Raw genomic sequence first — 19,382 nt, forward strand, 5'->3', positions numbered from 1 at the left:
GCTTGTGAGAATGTATCTCACAGTCCAAATGTCTTCACCAGCTTTACAATGCTTATTTATTTCATTATGACATGTAACTTAATTATTAGTACTAAGTGTATTGCATTATTATTGTACTATTACAGGCCTGCTAATTAAATAATTAATTAGTAACTATTAATTTAAAAATAACAGTTTCAGCAATTTGCAGTCTCTCTTTTTTTAAACAGCAGTTGAAACCTGAAGGTTACTTGGAGTTAACGTATTTCCACTTTGTGGCTTTTTGATGTATTTTAATTTTCTTACAGTGAAACTTCCCATAAAATAAGAATGGTCCATTTTATCTACCTATGGAGTTTTAGAAACACATCTAGGCACATAAAATGTATCTTGCAAATATTTGGTTTCTTTATACCTGTGAACAGCTCCACTTCTGAGAGTAACTTTTCCTGTAACCATTTCAAGAATATGATCCCAGTGATTCAGTGTTTTCCTGGGAATGAGGAGGCGCACTGCAGGGCTAATAAGGTCTCCATTAGCAATCAGGCTGAAATAAAGCAAAGTAAAATAACTAGGAGGAGTATTTTAAACAAAGATCACCTAAAATGAACACACTACCACCACCAGCCCTGAAATGGCAATCCACTAAGTGAAAATTCTACTTACAAAATAGTGTAGGGCTCCTGGAGAGGCTTTCGAAACCGTGCTGACACGGTGATCCTACTGTGAGTAACTGGCTTGACCTGCAGGAACAAAAGAAGAATTAGAAATTAGGCAGTCTTCACAGTCTTCAGAGTCAGGAAAAGTTTACCCTGACCACCATCAGCAAGCAGGACAGCATGTCTCTAAAGCAGGCATTTTATTCCATTCCAGCTTCACCTTCTACATAGCACACATAATTACTGCTGCAGGTTTATGTATATGATGAATAACAACCACAGCACAGCATACTACAGTGCACCATGGCAAACATGTGGTTTGCATTGAGAAGACAGAATTATAGGGACATCTTCGGCTGTCCTACAGACCCAAAGAAATACAACCAAATGCTGTTCTTGCTGCCTCAGACTTTATTGCTCATAATCATGGCACAGGCAATTTAACTATCTTCTCTTTTTAACAATAAATGCCATTGCTAAATCTCTCTGCTATTATAGTAACTACTTTTGGTCTTGTACAGACCTTTAATCCAAATCCATCAGTAATTTATAAAGGTTCCTGAATACTTTGCTCATTTTAGAGCAATGACTCAAAAAGTGAGGTGAACTGCAGATTTCTGGCCTACGAAATAATACATAGATTACTTTAATCCCAGAATTATGCCCTGTACTCTTTTGAACAGACACTGCATTGAGATCAACATTAATGTTGTTATTCTGAACAAAAAGTTAAAAAAAAAGGATAACCCCAAATTCCAAAATCATGAGGAAGATTTTTTTTTTAATTCAGCATTAGCAAATCAAAATAAGCTGTTAAACCCAAACATTCAAAAGTTACAGTACATGCATTAACAAGTTGGCTACATTTTAAAAAGAAAATATCACAAAAACTTAAAAGATATATATATATTATATATATAAATAGTAAAAAAATTTGATTCCACATCCATTAATGATGCTCATTTATGCTACCCAAGCTCTCCCACAGTCTCTCCAAACAGTCCATCAAACTAAGTTCTCTGATGCAGCCTGCAACACTCAGATTCCAATGTTCCACACCTTACTGGAACAGCTAGAAAGCATTCACTAAGCATGAAGGAGCCCTTAAGAATAGTACCAGGTGTGCCCTACTCCTTAGTTGTTCCTTCAGGCTGATCAAACCATTAACTTTGGTGTAGGCTCCTCAGAAGGTCATCAGGTGATTGCACGTAGCCCAGTCACCAGACCCTGGAGAAAACAATAACCTGACAGATGCTATGAGCTCATTTATTATTTGAATTACTGTATTTCTGCCAATAATAGATACTGAGGCATCAGTCTGGAAGTTTGTCTTTTGGATTGCCCTCTGAGGATCATTAATATTCCTAGCAGCCTTCTGCACCTTACAAGTTTAGGCTTGTTATTAAACAAGCAAACTGCAGGGGATTATAACATGGGACCAGCTTGGGCCAAGACCAAATATTTGTCTGCTCTACCTAAGCATGGCCTAAACTGCAGCAAAATATAAACTCGCCTTGTTTATCTAAGCCTGTTTAAATCAATTTCCTTTCTGTATTAAAAAAATTAAGAGAATATGTTAGTGCAATAACATACTTGATAAAGTGAAACTACAAAAATTGGTACAAGGAAGTATGCTCTGAAGGCAAGTTCCATAAAGATCACACTACACTGTGATTAAAAACAGAAAAAAAATGTAAGAAAACACCCACCACTTTCATACTATACACCTTTCTTCTTCTTCATCTGACAGTTCTGTTCATAGAGTTTAGAATAACTTCTCTCTGATCAATGTTAATCTATTTGTGGTCATGAAAAGCAATGTACCTAACTTCAAAATACAGAAGTATACATTAATAAAAGATGAAGTGCTCAGCCACAGTAAATCCATTTAGTTCCTTTGAAGTATATGGAGTTCCACTAAACCATCCCAGTGGAAGACTTGGTCCAGGAGTTAATTAAAGAATCCATAGCTTTGCTCCTATTATGTTTGTAGGAGGCACCACAGTGTTGCAGTGTCTGGAATAGCCTGACCCCTCCAGCACTGCAGTTACATATTAACAACAAAGTGGTCTTGGGTGAAAGTTTGTGCTGACATTAAGAGACTAGCACCACTTCCCCCCTAACCCCTTTATTTTCTTTTCATTTTGCAGCCACATTCTCTGATGATGTAAATCAGCGCTTCACCATTTACGTCAGCACTGCAAGCAGATCTACATTAATCAGTGGTCTGACCCCATTATGATTTTATCTTTAAATTTTGTACATTTTCAGTTTGTTTGAAAAGACCCGTTTAAGGGCAGCTTCCATTTCCTACTGACAAATGTTGCCAACAATTCATAATCTGTGATGAGATACTTATCTGAGGTATTACACGGCAACACACGCAGCAACACAAAATGTCCAGGGGAGAAAGGAGAAACTCAGAGAAAACTTCATGTAAGCTGGAAGCAATCAATCCAATGAGAACTTGCAAGGCAACAAGAGCTGTGCACAGTTGGAAATACACCATGGGATCACAGACACCCGAAAACACCATAATTTTCATTTTTCAATTCTTTAAAAAAAAAAAAATTATTTCACACAGAGCCTCTTACAGCAGTATGGATTTTACTTACTTCAGAGATGAGTTACCATCTGTGGAATGAATTTGCAAAGCACCTTGCAAAGTTTAGGAAAAACAAAACAGCTAAACCAGCACAGGTTAGGTTCTGGGAATGGGAATCACTCTGTGGTATTTGATGACTCTGTAAACACTTGAATCTCAGTACACATTTTACAGAGTCTCTTGGGGTCCACAATTCATCTTCAGTCATAACAGACTGGAGTTGAACTTGTGATTAGCTCTGAGTGTCTCCTGACAGCCCTTTGTAAATACAAACAACAGCACATCAGCATCCAACTGAAGCAAGGTAATAGAAGCCATGCCCTCACAGCTGTTTGTTCTAAACAACATCCTATGGATTTTTCACTTACAATATATGCTAAACATAACTATATTCTAAATATTTACAAAATTTTAAAAACACGAACATAACACTTAACAAACACATACAACACATTGCTCAATTTACTTTAGGTACTTACATCTTCAAGTGTTGACTGTTGGAAAAAAAACAAAAAACAAAGCTAAATGACCAGCAGCCAAACCATTACCCCAGGCAGACTGTCATATTTTTGTAAGAAAACCATTTTGAATTAATCTGTGCATGCCCACATGAATATAATGTGAGTGTATGCATAAATATATATACACTTTAATATAATTTTCATTATAAAATTCTGTTACATTTATGTTCAGCTGACTACATGAAAATAAATTAGAACAGTAAGCTTTCTAAAGCTATTCCAGCACAGGAAACAATTGTTTCAAAAAAACATAACTTTATTTTTTTATAGCAATTTTTATACACATTGACAAAAGATGCAGAGTCAAACTTGTTAAATAGCTAAAAAAATGCTACTCCTTTTTAGAACACCATGGATGGGCTTGCTTATGCAATCTTTCCAACTCAAAAAAGTGTTATATTCACTTCTTGAAGAAGAGAATGTCACACATATAGCATTAAATGGAAATCATCACTGACAATGGCTATTCATGTAAGGACTCTGAGCAAGGCACACATTGGTTTGAAGTACACAGATAAAAAATAATGGTTTTCACTGCTTTCTTCAAACACATGCTAACCAGTAAAACATATAAACAATTTCTAACATGGAGATGTATCCTAATTATTTGTTTTGGTTGGTGTGAACCTCTTTGCTGATCCTCATCAACAGAGTTTTTGCTTCTTGAATACTGCACTATATTTCTCAACACTTATAAAAATATGAACTGGAAGGTGGAACAAACTCTGAAAGCTACCCAACCTCCTCTTGGCTTCTTGGGACTTGCAAGAGGCACAAGACACTTCATGGAATCAATCCTTGTAAAAAGAAAAGTATGCAGTTCATGAAGTAGTATTTTAACTGGCCTCTGAACATGCCAGTCTACATATTCAGTTTCTAAAAAGGTAACTTTTATGCACCTGAGAACAGGTTTAAATAGAAATGTGCCATTCGTAGCTTTCCTTTTCCTTTCAGTGTCCATTAAATAATGAGACATATGCTAAATACAGAGGTCTGGCAGCACTTTAACAGTGCTGCCATGAATACAATACACCAGCTACTCATAGCTAAGAAATTCACACTAACTGTTTTATTTCCTTTCCTTTCCAGAAGTGTCCCCCCCATCAAAGAGGGCAATTAAACAGCTGCATGATTTAGAGGATAACATGTATTTACAAAGCCACACTGGACAGCAGCAAAGCAAGAGTCAAAAAATGTGTCTGGACCAGATGCTCTGTGCTGCTTGGATCTGTACAGGTTTAAGAGCTGGCCTTTCTTATTGGTACCAGTGTAGTCCTGCAGGCTATGAACATCTCACTCATTACTCACATCACTTTATAACTAACCTTTCAAAGCTTTAAATATTTCCACACAATGTCACATTCCAAATTTATCAGCTCATGCAATGAGCCATGGCCTTGCCAATTTGTTACAGTGGCCTGTTTGTTAATCAATGTGCCCAGGTAAATTGAGAACAAATATTTACATTTCCCTGGGGTAGAACTGGGGTCAAAAGAACCAAAATCCCATTGATATACCCTGTGATGTGAAAGAAAGGAATGTTCAAGGTTCAGTGATCAAAACCAAACTAGAACAATAAGTTTTCTAAAGCTATTACAGCACAGGAAACATGCTATCTATTTCAAAGAAATATGACATTTTTTCTAATGGACATTTTTTACACATTGACTAAAGTTTCAGAGTCAAACTCACTGAGGCGTTTGCCTAGTACAAAACTATTTTGGTTATCCTATGCAGTAACTAACCTGCATAATCCACATTTCCCTGGCTATTTTGCACTACTAGATGGTAGTCTGGATAGTACAAAACACCCCTGACCCAGAGACTATGAGCTTGTCTACTGGTGTGAATTTAAATCAACACTCAAACTGCTATTAACTGAGCAATAGGCCACAAGATCACAGGTGCACACAAACTTCTCAGCCCACATAAAACATGGATGAGCTGGAAATGAGCTATTCCACAGCAGACAGTCATGTAGTGATTAAGGGAGCCTTCTAGACTGCAAAGCTCCAGCAAAATTCTCAGAGAATTTAAAGCAACCTGTTCACCTGCAAGGTAAATCACCCTCCTTTTCAGCCATGGTAAGTGAAATGGTACATTAGTGAGTAAATCTCACCTTAGCTAATTACACCCTGGAAAGAAAAATTTTTCAGTCTGGATGTTAATTTTTGGACTAGTAGCTGAATCTTCAGCTGGGGAAAGTCAGACAATGACACAGTTTTAGCTGCCCACAAACTTAGCCCGTGCAATGCTCCAAAATAGATCATGTCTGTGTTGCCTCTGGATCCCAAGTATAGATCCCATTCCTTCTCTGAGTTGCATGATGCTGTACCCACACTGCTGACAACACACACAATGATTGCATCAGTAACACAGAGTTTATTCAAAATAGATCCTGATATTAATTTCTGACACTGACATGATAATGACGATCCCGATTCTGACAGGCCATGCCTCTCACATTTTGTGTATTTTCCTCAAATTCCTCAGGCTAATTATACAAAAAGGAAGTCTCTGGCCTTTGCAGCTCATCAGAAGGACCTGAGGTTAGGAGCAGTCAAAAGATGAAGAACAAAAAAATCTTCTTTTACTTCACCCTTTTCAAGCAAAGGCAAAAGCTGTTTCTGTTCCAAGTAAGTCAACTTAACATACAGCAACAAATCATCAATGAGACTAAACATGCCTCATTAAAAGCTTCAGTACTGGCACCTCTTCACTTACTCCCAGCCTCCTCACAGGCCAGGAAGACCAGTTACCCTACTGAGCAAGGCAGGTGTTAATCAAGGAAGAGAACAATTTTCAAGTTTCAGATCAAACTCAAAACAGACTACAGAATTCTCCAGCAGCATGAACCAACGTCTTTCTGCTGCTCAAAAATTCACTTAATTCATTTGTAAGCAAACCACTAATCAAAATACTTGAAACTGCACAGTTCAGGTAATACAGAAGTATATAAAGAGAAATTTTATGCATCCGGAGTTCAAATAGGGAAAAAAAGGGGACAGCTTATCTTCTAAGTGGGTATCTGGGCAGTTCTTCTCTGATTCCTCCTGGTATTAGGCTCTGAACACTCAGGAAGAGTGTTTGTTTTGTATGTCTTGTTGTGCTAATTATGTTACCTGGATACTAAATACCAAACAATGGAATATCAAATTTAACTACTGAAGACGTTGCTTCAGAGATTAGAGACATACATCACATTATTTTAAACTTTGCATTTTAACAGTCTTATGCCTTAAAATATACTTACAGCAGAATTACTAATCAATTTAGCATGAGAAAATGAGAAAATTCTTGCCCAGTCTGTGACACTAGCAGTAGAAAAAAATCAAATGCATCAGATATGGAGTAGCAAGAGGGTTTAGTTATGCATTCTGGCAAAAGAATATGAAGTGGACCTTTATACACAATCTGTTACCAGCCATATTGTATTTTGTGTTTAGCAATTTTGGGTAGCACAAGTAATGTTTGTGGTTTTTCTAATACCTAGGAAAGAAGTTGGAAATAATATCTTATGTAGTTACATTGTTTTGACATCAAAAGGCTGTAATTTGCATAGCCTGGGATAATTTCTAGTATCTGTTCAGCCCCTTTTACAAAACTGTCTTCTGTACAGAGAAAATATGCATGAACCATCTCTAACTGACAGTTAGTTAAAGTGAATCAAGAGCCTGATAATTGAAAAATGACAAGATTTTCCTCATGATTAAACGTGTATGTTGTCAAACATGATAAACAGTAGTTTTGAAATAAAAAAATAATTATAACTACTGTGATTTTTCATGAGCAGGTACTTGAAAAAGAATTATTCATGTCAAGTTAGATACAAGGTATATCCAGCATGAATATACCAAAATAATTTGTGAAACCAAGACAACATTATAAACTTCCAAAATGTAATTTTTACAGGTAAGCCAAATCATACTACTGCTGAGAGATGAGCGGCGACTTTGTCAAGCAACAAAGGATGAAGAAAAACAATTGCCATGATCCTAGAATAATTTAATATTGAAATATGGAAGAACAGAGGGAAAAACAGGATTTGCCAGTCATCAAAATACTTTTTATAGCATCATCTTAGATGCTTTTGGGGAAAATTTTAGTACTAAGTTCAGACCTACGAAGTCTCAAACATTGTATTTTCTACCTCACACTCCCCTGTCACGGTGTTCACCTCTTCTGTCAGCAGTGGACAACAGGAAACCTTTCCTGCCCAGGACCTCACCAAGAACACAGTGGCCAACTGACCTGCACTGAGATTTGCTAATCAACTATGTCTGGAACACAAGACCCTCCCCCTAGCAGTTGCTAAGTGATGGGCTGTACCTGGAGACCACAGCCAGAAAACATTTTTCCAGTCACATTTTCACTCTGCAGTCATACTTCATCACAGACACTAACGTGTTCTGTGAAGCTGCCTAGCAAGAAAAAGTGCTTTACTCCATGTCCTAGACCATGTCTGTGTCATCCAGCATGTGGCCAATGTGAGAACTGATAGGCACAAGATCAGAAAAAGAAGTTTTAAATTTTAAAATTTTTCAAATGCTCACTTAAATGATTGTGATTAGTAAGTGTTTTCACTAGGGAGAGATGTTCTGGAGGTGCACGCAGATACAAATATGCAGGTCATACACATGTAGGAAAGCTTTGAGGAATCTTTACTGAATTCTCTGAAGAATCATTTGTAAAATATTGATTATTCCATTCAACAAATACTCCTACAAATTGACCACACCTAAATCAAATGATAAAACAAGAAGTTGTGATCTAAAAGGAGTTCTAGAATAATAAAAGTTTATGCAAATAAATAGAGTAATAAGTTTATGCAAAACAGTGAAAAAGTGATTTATCACTGGGAAAATGTGAAATAGTTGTGTCAGAGCTGCCCACACAATCACCTTGTCCTAGAAGTCTAAGAGAAAAAGTGAAGTGCAGACAAAAAAAACTCAGTGTTCTTACTACGTAAGAAGATCAACCAAGGGAAAATGTATCAACAGTAGAGTAGCTTACTGCAGGCCTACTATGGCCTTCTGATAACAGATGCTGTTTCATTAAGAGTGTAACCTTCCTTTTTTCTCTCAGTTGCAAGAGACTGGTTCTTCAATATCTAAATACTTCTGCTTTTCTTGGGTACCTGTAATTCTTTGCTGTTACAATATCACACGGCAAAGTTCATTTACTACAGTATGTTCAAAGAGTAGTTACTCATAAGAAGTCAACAAAGAAAGGAAGTTCCAGCTGAACATACTTTTATGAAGCAAAGAGAGTTTAAAATAAATAGCTGCCTGCAGGATTTGCAAATACAAATGCTCAGTTGACTCTTCTTCAGCTTGCCCAGCCCCAACGGCAAATAAAATTCATCTTTTTGAGTGCAGAGGGAGAGACCATCTAGATCAGACAGTGCCTAGAGAAATATGAATGTCCATACTTTGCACATTATAATTGGTAAATAACATTCAGTACCTTTTAAAGACAATTAAGCTTATAATAAACAACTGGCAACTCTGTTGGTCTGTATTTTCTCAAGAGATTAATTGTTAGATTCCTCAAGCACATAATTTAAAGTGTATTTGGACTTGCACATCAGCTTTGGTACAAACAAAACAAGAAGCTCAGTTGCCAAAAGAAGTAATGGATGGAAACATACCTGAGAAAGAGTTTGTAACAAAGCTTTAGCTTGGGTCAGGATGAAATCTTTTGAGATGTATTATTACAGCATGATGGCCCTGACAGATTTATACCATATCTTGAACATCAATTTTTTCTTGCTTAATTCCAGTTTGACACACATTTTCTAGTTATTTGCAAATTTAAAGTAATTGAGATGTTGCCTTAGAAGAACAATAATAAAGTGCTCCCAAAAGCAGATGTCAAGCATTTAGCAGTTAAACTAACACAAAAGAAAACATACAGCTGCATACAAAGTGTACAGCTGCTGCATAAAGTTTTCTTCCTTTTGACTCTCTGAACACTAACCAGAATCAGAAATAGATATTTGTAATTGTTTCAGTGGAGAAAGTGCCAAATTACACGTGCTTGATACAATCAGAATTTATACCCTTGTACCCAGAATTGATACCTTGCATGAAAGGAATATTGCTGCCTCTCTTGGTCCTACAACAAATCTAGGGTTTTGATTTCTAAGTGAGCACCTGAAAAAAAAGGTAAAACCAGGATTTGCTGCCTCATTATTTTAACAAAAAATTAATGTAGGCTCTAAAACTTATGTTACTAGTCCCCTGAAAGTTCATGGCCAGGATTAAATTATTAGAGCATGAAGATAATTGTGTTATTCATAAGCCCAGATAAAAATCTGTAGACTATCAATATGCTTCGTCTCATTTTTATGACTCCTCTCCCCAAATAAATCAATCATGTTAAAGTTAAATTCAACACAGGGATTAAAGCTCTCCATAGGGAGGCAGGGAAATTGCAAACATAAGTCAAAAAAGAAGAAGAAAGCTGAGATAATGGAGGGTTTCTACTGGGTTACTTCAAAGTCCCAAGACATGGCTGAGAGTGTTAAGATAATATACAAGCACTGATTCCAGACAAAATAATAAAAGCCTCTTTTATCAAATATGCAACTGTAAGTAAAAAAAACCTCATAACTTCTACAACTATTTCTCCAGCTGCACAGACTTTCTGTTATATCAAAAATCTTCTGAGGATTTGCAGCAAAATAATGAGCCTTAACACCAGCTTTTAAAAAGCAATGCTGTTGTTGTATGGATAACTATCAAACTAAGTGTAAATACACAGGGTAGTTATAGCAGCATATCAAATCTTCAACTTGAATTTGATGTTCCTGTTCAGTAAGCCCATTCAAAAAAATACAGGTGACAGGTTTTGCTTAATTACAAAATTGTTCTATTTCCCAGCCTCTGAATAAGAAGTATCTGAGTATCAAGTAAAGGTCATTAGGGTGATTTTGAGAATTTTCTAGTACAAGGTGTCCTACTGTCTGAAGACACCTGCCATACAAACCATTGAATTGCTGAAAACGTGACCAAGGAAAAAGAAACTGAAAAACAAGTGAGCTGATGCTTCCTGTGAGACAGAAGCTGGAATTCAAATGTTTGTTGGGAGTCACAGCTACCTCCATACACAATAAAACAGTAAAAATAATGCAGAGCCATGCATCTCACACAAATCCACATATGATGCTTTTTGAAGCCTGCGGTTATCTCCTCCGACTACAGCGTAAGCACCGTTGAAGAGAAATGACTGAGCTTGGCAAATTATGGACTAGAACTAGTTAGAAGTTTACACTGGCATTTTTCAAGCAAAAATGTCCCTTCTTCAGAGGAAATACCAAGTTTTGAAGAAAACTTGCTGGTCCAAAACTCCGAAATTCTCATTCCTACCATTTTTTTCTGCAAGCACAAATCTCCCTTAGGTTTATGATCAGATTCAATAAAGACAAAAAGAGATTTTTTTTCTTACTGAGTGTTTAACTGGATATGGCAATTTAGAAAGCTGAGCAGAAGACAGCCAATATATCATGCTCAGAGCAACCAGAGTACTGATTGATGAAGAAATAGGTGCGGAATGGTAGATAATTGTATTATTATAAAATTAAATAAAATAAATGTGTATTTAAAAAATCTAGCATAAATGCAGGCTTGTCACTAACATAAACTGCAGGCTTACTCCTTCAATATTTCAGCCATCCTACCTCATTATTGACTTCAGCAGGTTTTTTCTTTGTCTCTCCAATGTCCAAATAGCTGTGGAAAGAAAACAGGTTTGATTATTTACAGGTGCATCTAACTCACACAATATAAATACTCTACACTTTTTTCATACATGAAGGTTTTAAAATTTGTTATGCTTTAAAATAATAGAAAAAGTAAGTAGTTATTAATATTAACTCTGACTATAAATCTTCAGGCTAGCCCTCTGGGCTAATATAAAAGTCAGGGGAGAAACAACCACCTACCTTCAAGTCACTGCAGACCATCAATAATCCCCTTGTCAGAATAAAGCTCATATTCAGCTGTGAGATCAATAACTCTCAGAACAGTATCACCTTACCAGAGTTTTTGAAGTCATCATCCTGCCTCTTAGTGTCTCACAGAAAGTCTCTGAGAGATTTAAAGTTTTCCTGCACACCTGAGTTTAACTCGGGGCATCAGCTAAAGTTCAAAAGTATCTATGCCACCTGGGTTTCAATAGAACATGGACACATCTGAACACTCATTTCTGGTAGCTGGATGAACCAACTGTAGCTTCATAAATATTTTATGGATAAAACACAAGCCTCAACCGGGGACAAGCCAAAAAAATGCATCTATTTAGACAATATTATGCTATCCTTGTGATGCTGCCTGATCTCACTTCCAGTGGGAAGGTGCTTTACCAGGCGTTTCAGACTAGAATACCTTATTTGAGAAGTCAGGTATACCTAAAGCCAAGCATCAGCACAGGCTCACCAAAAGACCTAAGATCTTGCAATATATCTGCAGCCCTTCAGCAATGTCACACTCTGTAGTTAATGACTGGGATCAGATTCATTTGCCAGAAGAAACGTCCCTACTTGGCCAAAGTTAAGAATTCATGGGACTTGAATGAAGGTACAAAAGCAGTAAAGAGGAAAAAAAAAAAAAAAAAGGAGAGAAAGAAAAAGCTTAATTCTTTCTTTGAAGAAATGGCAATCATTTATCAAGGTACCACAGAATGGTCACAGGGATTTCAAGGCTTCATTGTGAAGGGAGAGTAAGACACAGCAAAGCTGCCAGGCCATGGTTGAAAGTGCATGCCAATGCTTTGAAAACAATAAGAGTAGCAACCTAGGATAATATTTTTGAAAGCCTCCTGTTTAAAAATGAATAATAACAACTCTACCAAGTTCTCAGTATAAAAAGGAACGAGTTCTCTTCAGACCAAATTCAAGAACTCTTACAGCCTGCAAGATTGAAAAGAGCCTCAGGCAAAATGGTTCCAACAGCCTGTAACAACACCTGCTGACTTTGGTTCTTGTTTTCTAAGCACTGTGATTCTTGTTTTCCTGTGAATTACTTCACCAAGAACTAAGAAAAGTGGCGTAAAAAGAAAAGCAAATACATAAGTCAAAGGCTTAAATTTACTGTGCAGAAGTTTGGGCATTCAGTCATCACATTTCAAGGACCTGCAAATCTGAAAAGTTCTGAATAGGAGTAAAGGCTTTCTCTTTTTGGATGATGGCACTCAAAGAAACCAGACCAAAAATTTTACAAAACTATTCTCACTTACAAAGAAAGCAGAAATGCTTCCAACCCATGGTTAGCCAAGCCACTGATGAAACTATAGCATTGTTTAGAAAGACACAGCTGGAGAGAGGACAATCAAGTGATGAATGAGCACAGATACAAGTAAATGGGAAAAGGAAGGAGGATGGAGGAGTAGAATGCTGAAAAAAAGCTAAAAATCAAAACTAGCTCCAGCATAGACAGTCTTCTTTCAGGAAGCTGAGAGCTGGGGAAGAACTCCACAGAGGTGCAGCCTACATGTACATTCTCACTCACCACTGCAACAACTACAATATACCAACACACCTTACCACATATAGACATATACAAAACAGGGTGTGTTAACTTAGCACTCCTCTATAAATAAATGATAAAACTTGTTGTATGTTACAAAAATTACTAACATTGACTAAAAATTCACCCATTAAAGAAAATTTCTATGTATTTTTTCCTAACATCAGAATTTCTAAATGCTGATTGTTTAATTTTATTTAAAAAATTATTCAGCAGTTTACTTAGAATATATCCCCTCAGAACTATCAATCTCAAAATGTTAAGTGTCAGGGTTTGGTTCATGTGCTAAAGGTGAGCACAGTTTAGTCTTGAATTCACTGTGAACAGGAAAGGAAAAGATTCACTTCTCAGTGTAAAGCATCTGAGGAGGAACAAATCCACTGCTTGAAGCTGAACAGTGACATTTTCAACTTCTACTACTCCTTGGATACTTTCTTCATTACACTCCCACAGCTCCCACACATCAGTGCCACTAACCTCCATTTCAAAATTCAGCCCCACATAATCTATTATAGCAATTAATATGTCCAGTAAGAATCAATGGGGGAAGGGGAGCAAATAAATAAAAAAAATAATAATAAATAAAAAAAAATCAAACTTCTTGCTGCCATCAGACCAGATTTAGATCCTTTAAGGCAGATGCTCTGATCTGTCACACCATAACAGTTTATCTATGACACATTACACAAACATACACACTCTTCTTTAATTCCTTCACTCCCTTCCAATTAACCCTTCCTCTCCTTTAATTTTTCTGCTAAGGTGTCTCCCTAATTACCATTCTGTCTACAACCCAGTTAAGAACTTCAACATTAAGCATATCAGCTTGTCTTTAATGCTCAAAAAAGCACTGCCAACATTTCCAGCACTATATAAACAAATACTAATAAGTGAACAACTCCAATTCTGAATGCAGAAATTGAAGGGATCTCAAGTTATTCCATTTATCCTCTCTACAGCACAGGATTAGGACATATTATCAAGGGATATATAAAACAGCCTGGTTTTACCCAGTCCCTTATGTTAGCTTAAACCATTCTTTTTGCTGGCCTTAAATAACTAGGTACCTTGCTAGATGTTGCAACCATAGAAGTCTGGAAAAGTCTCACCATAAAACTCTGACCATAAAGCATGAACTGACAAAAAGAAATGCTTTTCCCCATGCAATATAAATCCAGAGTGCCCAATTCTCAAAACAGTGTGTGCTGATGCCAAACATTTACTTGTAAGCTATCAACACAAAACACATTTAGAGAGGAGCAACACGATGTGCTGATAACTTTAAGCTGTCCACAGAATCACAGGATTTCACACCAAAAAGAAATGGTAGATCTCTCTTAGTGCTGAGCACCACATTTGACATGGAGAAGAGTAAGTACTGTTGGAAAAGGGCTTATATTTAGCTTGTCATACATCTGTCTTTCTGGCTTTCCTAGTGAAGTGCAAGAAGCTTCGATAAATCTTTAGAAGCAGCTAGTGACAGAAATAGTAATGGTGAGGATAGAGATCCTGTTCATTACACAGTTTTGTCCTGAAGCATAATGAACCACTAATGAGCTCTCCTGAAAAATATAGTGTCCTCAACTCTACAGAACCAAGATAAGGAAGGCACTGTAAAGGTAGTAGATATAAATTCTCAAACATCTCTAGAAATGGATTGTTAATTTTGAGATTTATTTCTCTAAATTCAACTGTAGGAAAAAATGCCCATAGAGCAAAAGATAAAATAGTCAATTGAGACAATGAAATTCACTGACAGAATTTAGAACAGTTACTGATCACATGCAGAGCCACTCTGGAAACACACGTAAAATCCCAGACCTCTTTCACATTACTCTCCCAGTGACTCAGTAGAAACCAGACAAACTGGTAGCTTAATTCTTGGTGTCCAGATAGGAAAAAGAATGTAAATGGTCATCTTTTAAATAACAGGAGGGACATTAAAAGGCTATCTATGTACCCCAAATGAACAGATGTGACGGAGATGCAGACAGTTGGGTAGAATACTTTAGAAATTTAAAAAATAAACAGGAAAGGAAGTATTGAGAATTGAATTCTCGGGCTCATCAACCTTGTGGCAGGATGTCAACACTCCACCTTTTACTGCTTTCACCCCGTGATCCCTGAGCACACATACTGATACCGGCCCTTCAGCTAAGCACAGGCATCACTGCAACATGCCACTCCTGCATGTCCATCGGGCTGAAGGGCTATTCCTTCTTTTCTACTGTCATGACAAGGAGCTGCCCCTATGTGACTCACAGGGTTGTGGGGCTCACCTCTAAAGCTCTTTTCCTTTTGCCGTGGATCACAGTTTCTAAGTTCTCTTTCCTCAATGACTAATAAAAGGGACAGGATGAGGGGTCGTCTGAAGCACTGCCACAGCGCCAAACCCCAAACGCTGATATTCATTTCTGGATAAATCTAACATATCGGCCACTCACTTGAGTTTCTTGAAGGCCTCCGGGCCACCAGCCACATACTGCTCCCCACTCTGCAGCTCCTCCAGCTGCCGGACACGGTGCCCACCCCGGGGGGTATAGATGTTCCTCACGGCTCCAAAGGGCGCCTGCACCCCGCCCGTCACCTCCTTCAGGAACACATCAAAGTTGGACACCTTCTTCTCGTGGATGACGATGCGGCGCCCCGGGAAGAAAGGGTCCCCGTTGCGATACACCAGCACGCTCTTCACGGCCGGCTGCGAGAGCCAGGACGCCTTGGTGCCAGGGCTCGCCATGCCGCAGGCTCCGCGCCGCCAGAGCCGCCCGCACCTGCTGGCTGGGGACAGGCTCCAGCCGGGATCCCCTCCGGCCCTGACGCCGCCCACGCCGGGCACAAGGGCACACCTCCCGGGGAGCGAGCGCGGCTCGCCGGGGCCTGGCACGGCGGCTCCGCCCCGGCAACAGCGCGCTGCCCCGGGCGGGCGGGAGCGGGCGGGAGGCGCGGCCGACACTCGGGCCGGCCCGCGGGGACACGGGCTGCCGGGCACCCGCGGCCTTTATCCTGCGGCTGTGCCGGCGGGAAACCTTGCTTTCCTCGGGAAACTGCCCCGCGTGTGCCCGGCCTGCCCAGGCAGAGGGAGCGGGATCCCGGCGAGGGAGAGAGGGAAATCCCCGCTCTGCCTCCTCCTGGGAAGGGAGGGCAGCGGGGAAACGCCGAGGGGCGCAGCGCTCCCACCGCGCTCCGCCACACCCTGCGGACGAGGAGCCGGAAAACCTGAGAGAATGGGAAACACAAGTGCCTTCAAATAAAGTTCCTTTAACAACCTATTTTCGCCGCCGATAGTCGCAAGTCTAAAAATGCGCTAGACCTTCCTACCTGAATTTGTGTAGTGTACAGTAATGGGTCTTAACACGCGGGATGGAAGGAATTTTCTTTCCTTTTATCTTACCTCCTTTGATGGCAAAAATTACCCCCCTGCTGTGAGTTACAACAGAGCAGTTAACCATTACAAAAAGAGCAATTTCAGGGTGAGGGCAGTCAAACATGCTACTGTTATTGGTTAACAGCTAAAGTTCCCCACTTGCTGCTGGTCTCTTTCTATCTAATAACGGGGAGAACCAAGCATTTACTATCCTCGAATTAATGCTGTTTAACACTGAACTATTGAAACCTGAAAGGAGTTTTTTGTTATTAAAGATAATATGCTTTTGAGTAAAAACCAAAAATGTTGATGACCCCCACCCTGCTCTGCATTCAAGTAGTGATATGTCAACTATCAGCTATTTTATACCAGATTCTACCACGTTTAGTGATCTTGGATCAAATTTGTAGTCACACAACATATTTGACATAGCAGTAAGACACTGAATATTTTATTGGTACATCCATTTTGACACTTTTGATACTTCAAAATACTATTGGTCTTTACCTCTGGCCATGCTAGTTACAATCACTTTATGAATTGCAATAAAATATCTCTTAAATGGTACCAGAGCACTGCAAGCCTTAAAGCAGCCTAAAAATGGTGGACAAAAATACTTGTTTTCCATCTCACCTAGGTACAACTACTGACTCAAAGTTAAGGAAAGGTTAGACATTTCAGTCCATAATAGCAGTGCCTTGAACCATAAGAATTTTCTCCTCCTAGCTTTTCCAAGGTCTGACCTTTTATTCCCACTATTGTTTCATTTTGTAAGCAATCTCCTATCACGTTCTCAACAGCAAGGAGACAAGCTGCTGAGCCCACTGACATGATTAAGAGGAATGAAGAGACACATAATCTCTTTATGATGGAGCAACATCAGACCTCTCATCTTACATGAGGTTGGTGCATGACATGACGTCTGCCAGGTCGTGTGTCAGGATCCCCTGAGGTCACACAAGGAGCATAACACACACATAATGCTGGGGGATGTGATGAGAGCAGAGCCATGGCTCATAGTGTAGCATCAAACCAGGTCATTTTTCTGCACCAGAATGCAGTGAGGTCTCTGCCATTTCAGAACCAGGAAAGATTTTGCAGCTTGTTCCAGGGCCTTGCTAGATATGCTCAGTGACAGCAAAACATGAAGTCATGAAGACAGAAATGTCCTATTTCTGAAGAAATAACCAACAAAATGGACAGAAAGGAAATGATAGTTTCTAAACACAGAATGAAATTCAGCTTATTCTATTGCACACAGTGCTGAGAACCACACTTAATAACTCTGTGCAGCTTATCAGAAAATCAGACTAAGCAACAGCAGCTACTTTATTCCCAGCTGTAAGTCTGGAGTAGCCAGACTGTCTGCACTGGCAGTTTAAAGCACATAAATACCAAGTGGTTCAGCTCACATGCACACACTAGAAGTAAAATACCGATGCAGTTGTAAGTTTTAAAATCCATGTTATAGCAAATTCATCTACTTGTTCAATTGCCAAATCGAATACCTTAGAATACCATGATCAAGTATTTTTGCTTTAAAAAATACCTTAGGCAATCACAGTTTAAGTTACAGCTTTTGATCATGCAGGTCCTGTCCAGCAGTAATCTTGAGACAGCCAAGATGCTGAAGGATTACATAGGGAAAAGGCTTTAGCAAACCCTTAGAGGCACAAAAGGAAATGGTTCTCCATGCAAAAACAAATTCCAGTGGCTTACCTTAAATAAGGAAAAGGTTGAAAGATACCTTCAATGTGGTTTTGGTATAGAGTATTGAAAGTGAAGACATCCTTTTTAAGCAAAGATTTCTCAGTGTGTTACTGTAGCTACCTTTGATCAAGGGACCTGAGATTATCAATATGGTATTTCTGATTCATTAATCTAAGAGCAATTACTGTGAACATGACTGGGTTTTCTTGGTAAGTTTTCTATGGAGTCTTTTCTATCTCTCTGTTCTTGTGTAGCTTCACTCATCATCCACTGAACATGTACTGTCTGGTAGCAACTGTGGGGTTTTTGTTAATCTGGCTTTTTTGTTGTTGGTTGTTCTGGTTTTTATTTTTTTTCTCAATGTGAATCAAATTGCTCATTTCTTTCATAAGAAGAAGCAGGTCATAGGTACAGGCACATATTTGTATATAAAAAAAGATTGATCAAATGTACAGGTTATACACTGAGAATTGTCTGTAGACCAAGATGCCTTTTTACCATAATTTCACCAGAAAGTTCTCTGAGCTTTTCTTCAGCAGAGATTTATAAGGCCCCCTCTGATGATATGTATGGTTTCCTTCTCTTTCTGTGTGTTTTTCCTTGGTGTTTTTGTTCCTTTGCAATCAGAGCAGTCCCCCAAAGTGTGCTGACATTCAGCTGGCAGTGGAACTAGTTGCTCGTGCCATTCAACCTCATAAATAGCTTCTGGTTTGGATGGCAGTTTCATAACTGAGCAAGCCCATGCTGGAGCTATCCTTTCTTTTTGGCTGAATGAAGAACAGCCATCATGCCAGTCCTTGTCAGTGAGCCTCTTCAACAAACAGCAGATGAGCTCCCACAGGTTGGCACTACAGGATGGACACCTGACATGTGCCTACAGTGGAATCAACAAGCAGCTCGTTGGTATTTAGAGCTACAATAAATAGATGCCAGTTCTAGATCTCCAGTTATCTTTTGCCAGCAGCAGTGTAAAATCAGACATTGTGTGTGTGCTTTACCACCTGTCCCTGGCTGCCA

The 19,382-nt window shown here is 38.8% G+C and overlaps 1 protein-coding gene across 2 annotated transcripts in view; it reads right to left on the minus strand.

The window, feature by feature from the left end:
- DCDC2 (doublecortin domain containing 2) overlaps positions 1–16,195 on the minus strand; it is a 52,501-nt gene extending 36,306 nt beyond the window's left edge. Inside the window, exons 1-4 of one of the 2 annotated variants that reach the window (XM_056485459.1) lie at positions 15,736–16,195; positions 11,446–11,497; positions 646–722; positions 395–526 (exon numbers count right to left, since the gene is read on the minus strand). In XM_056485459.1, coding sequence (XP_056341434.1) covers positions 395–526; positions 646–722; positions 11,446–11,497; positions 15,736–16,028 — 554 coding nt within the window. In that variant the 5' untranslated portion in view covers positions 16,029–16,195. Of the gene's footprint in view, positions 1–394; positions 551–645; positions 723–11,445; positions 11,498–15,735 lie in introns of both variants that reach the window. The other variant, XM_056485458.1, reaches the window with a different exon arrangement.
- Between the last annotated feature and the right edge of the window lie 3,187 nt (positions 16,196–19,382).

The sequence above is a fragment of the Oenanthe melanoleuca genome, chromosome 2 (assembly GCF_029582105.1).
Source record: "Oenanthe melanoleuca isolate GR-GAL-2019-014 chromosome 2, OMel1.0, whole genome shotgun sequence".
In the NCBI taxonomy this organism is placed as follows: Eukaryota; Metazoa; Chordata; class Aves; order Passeriformes; family Muscicapidae; genus Oenanthe; species Oenanthe melanoleuca.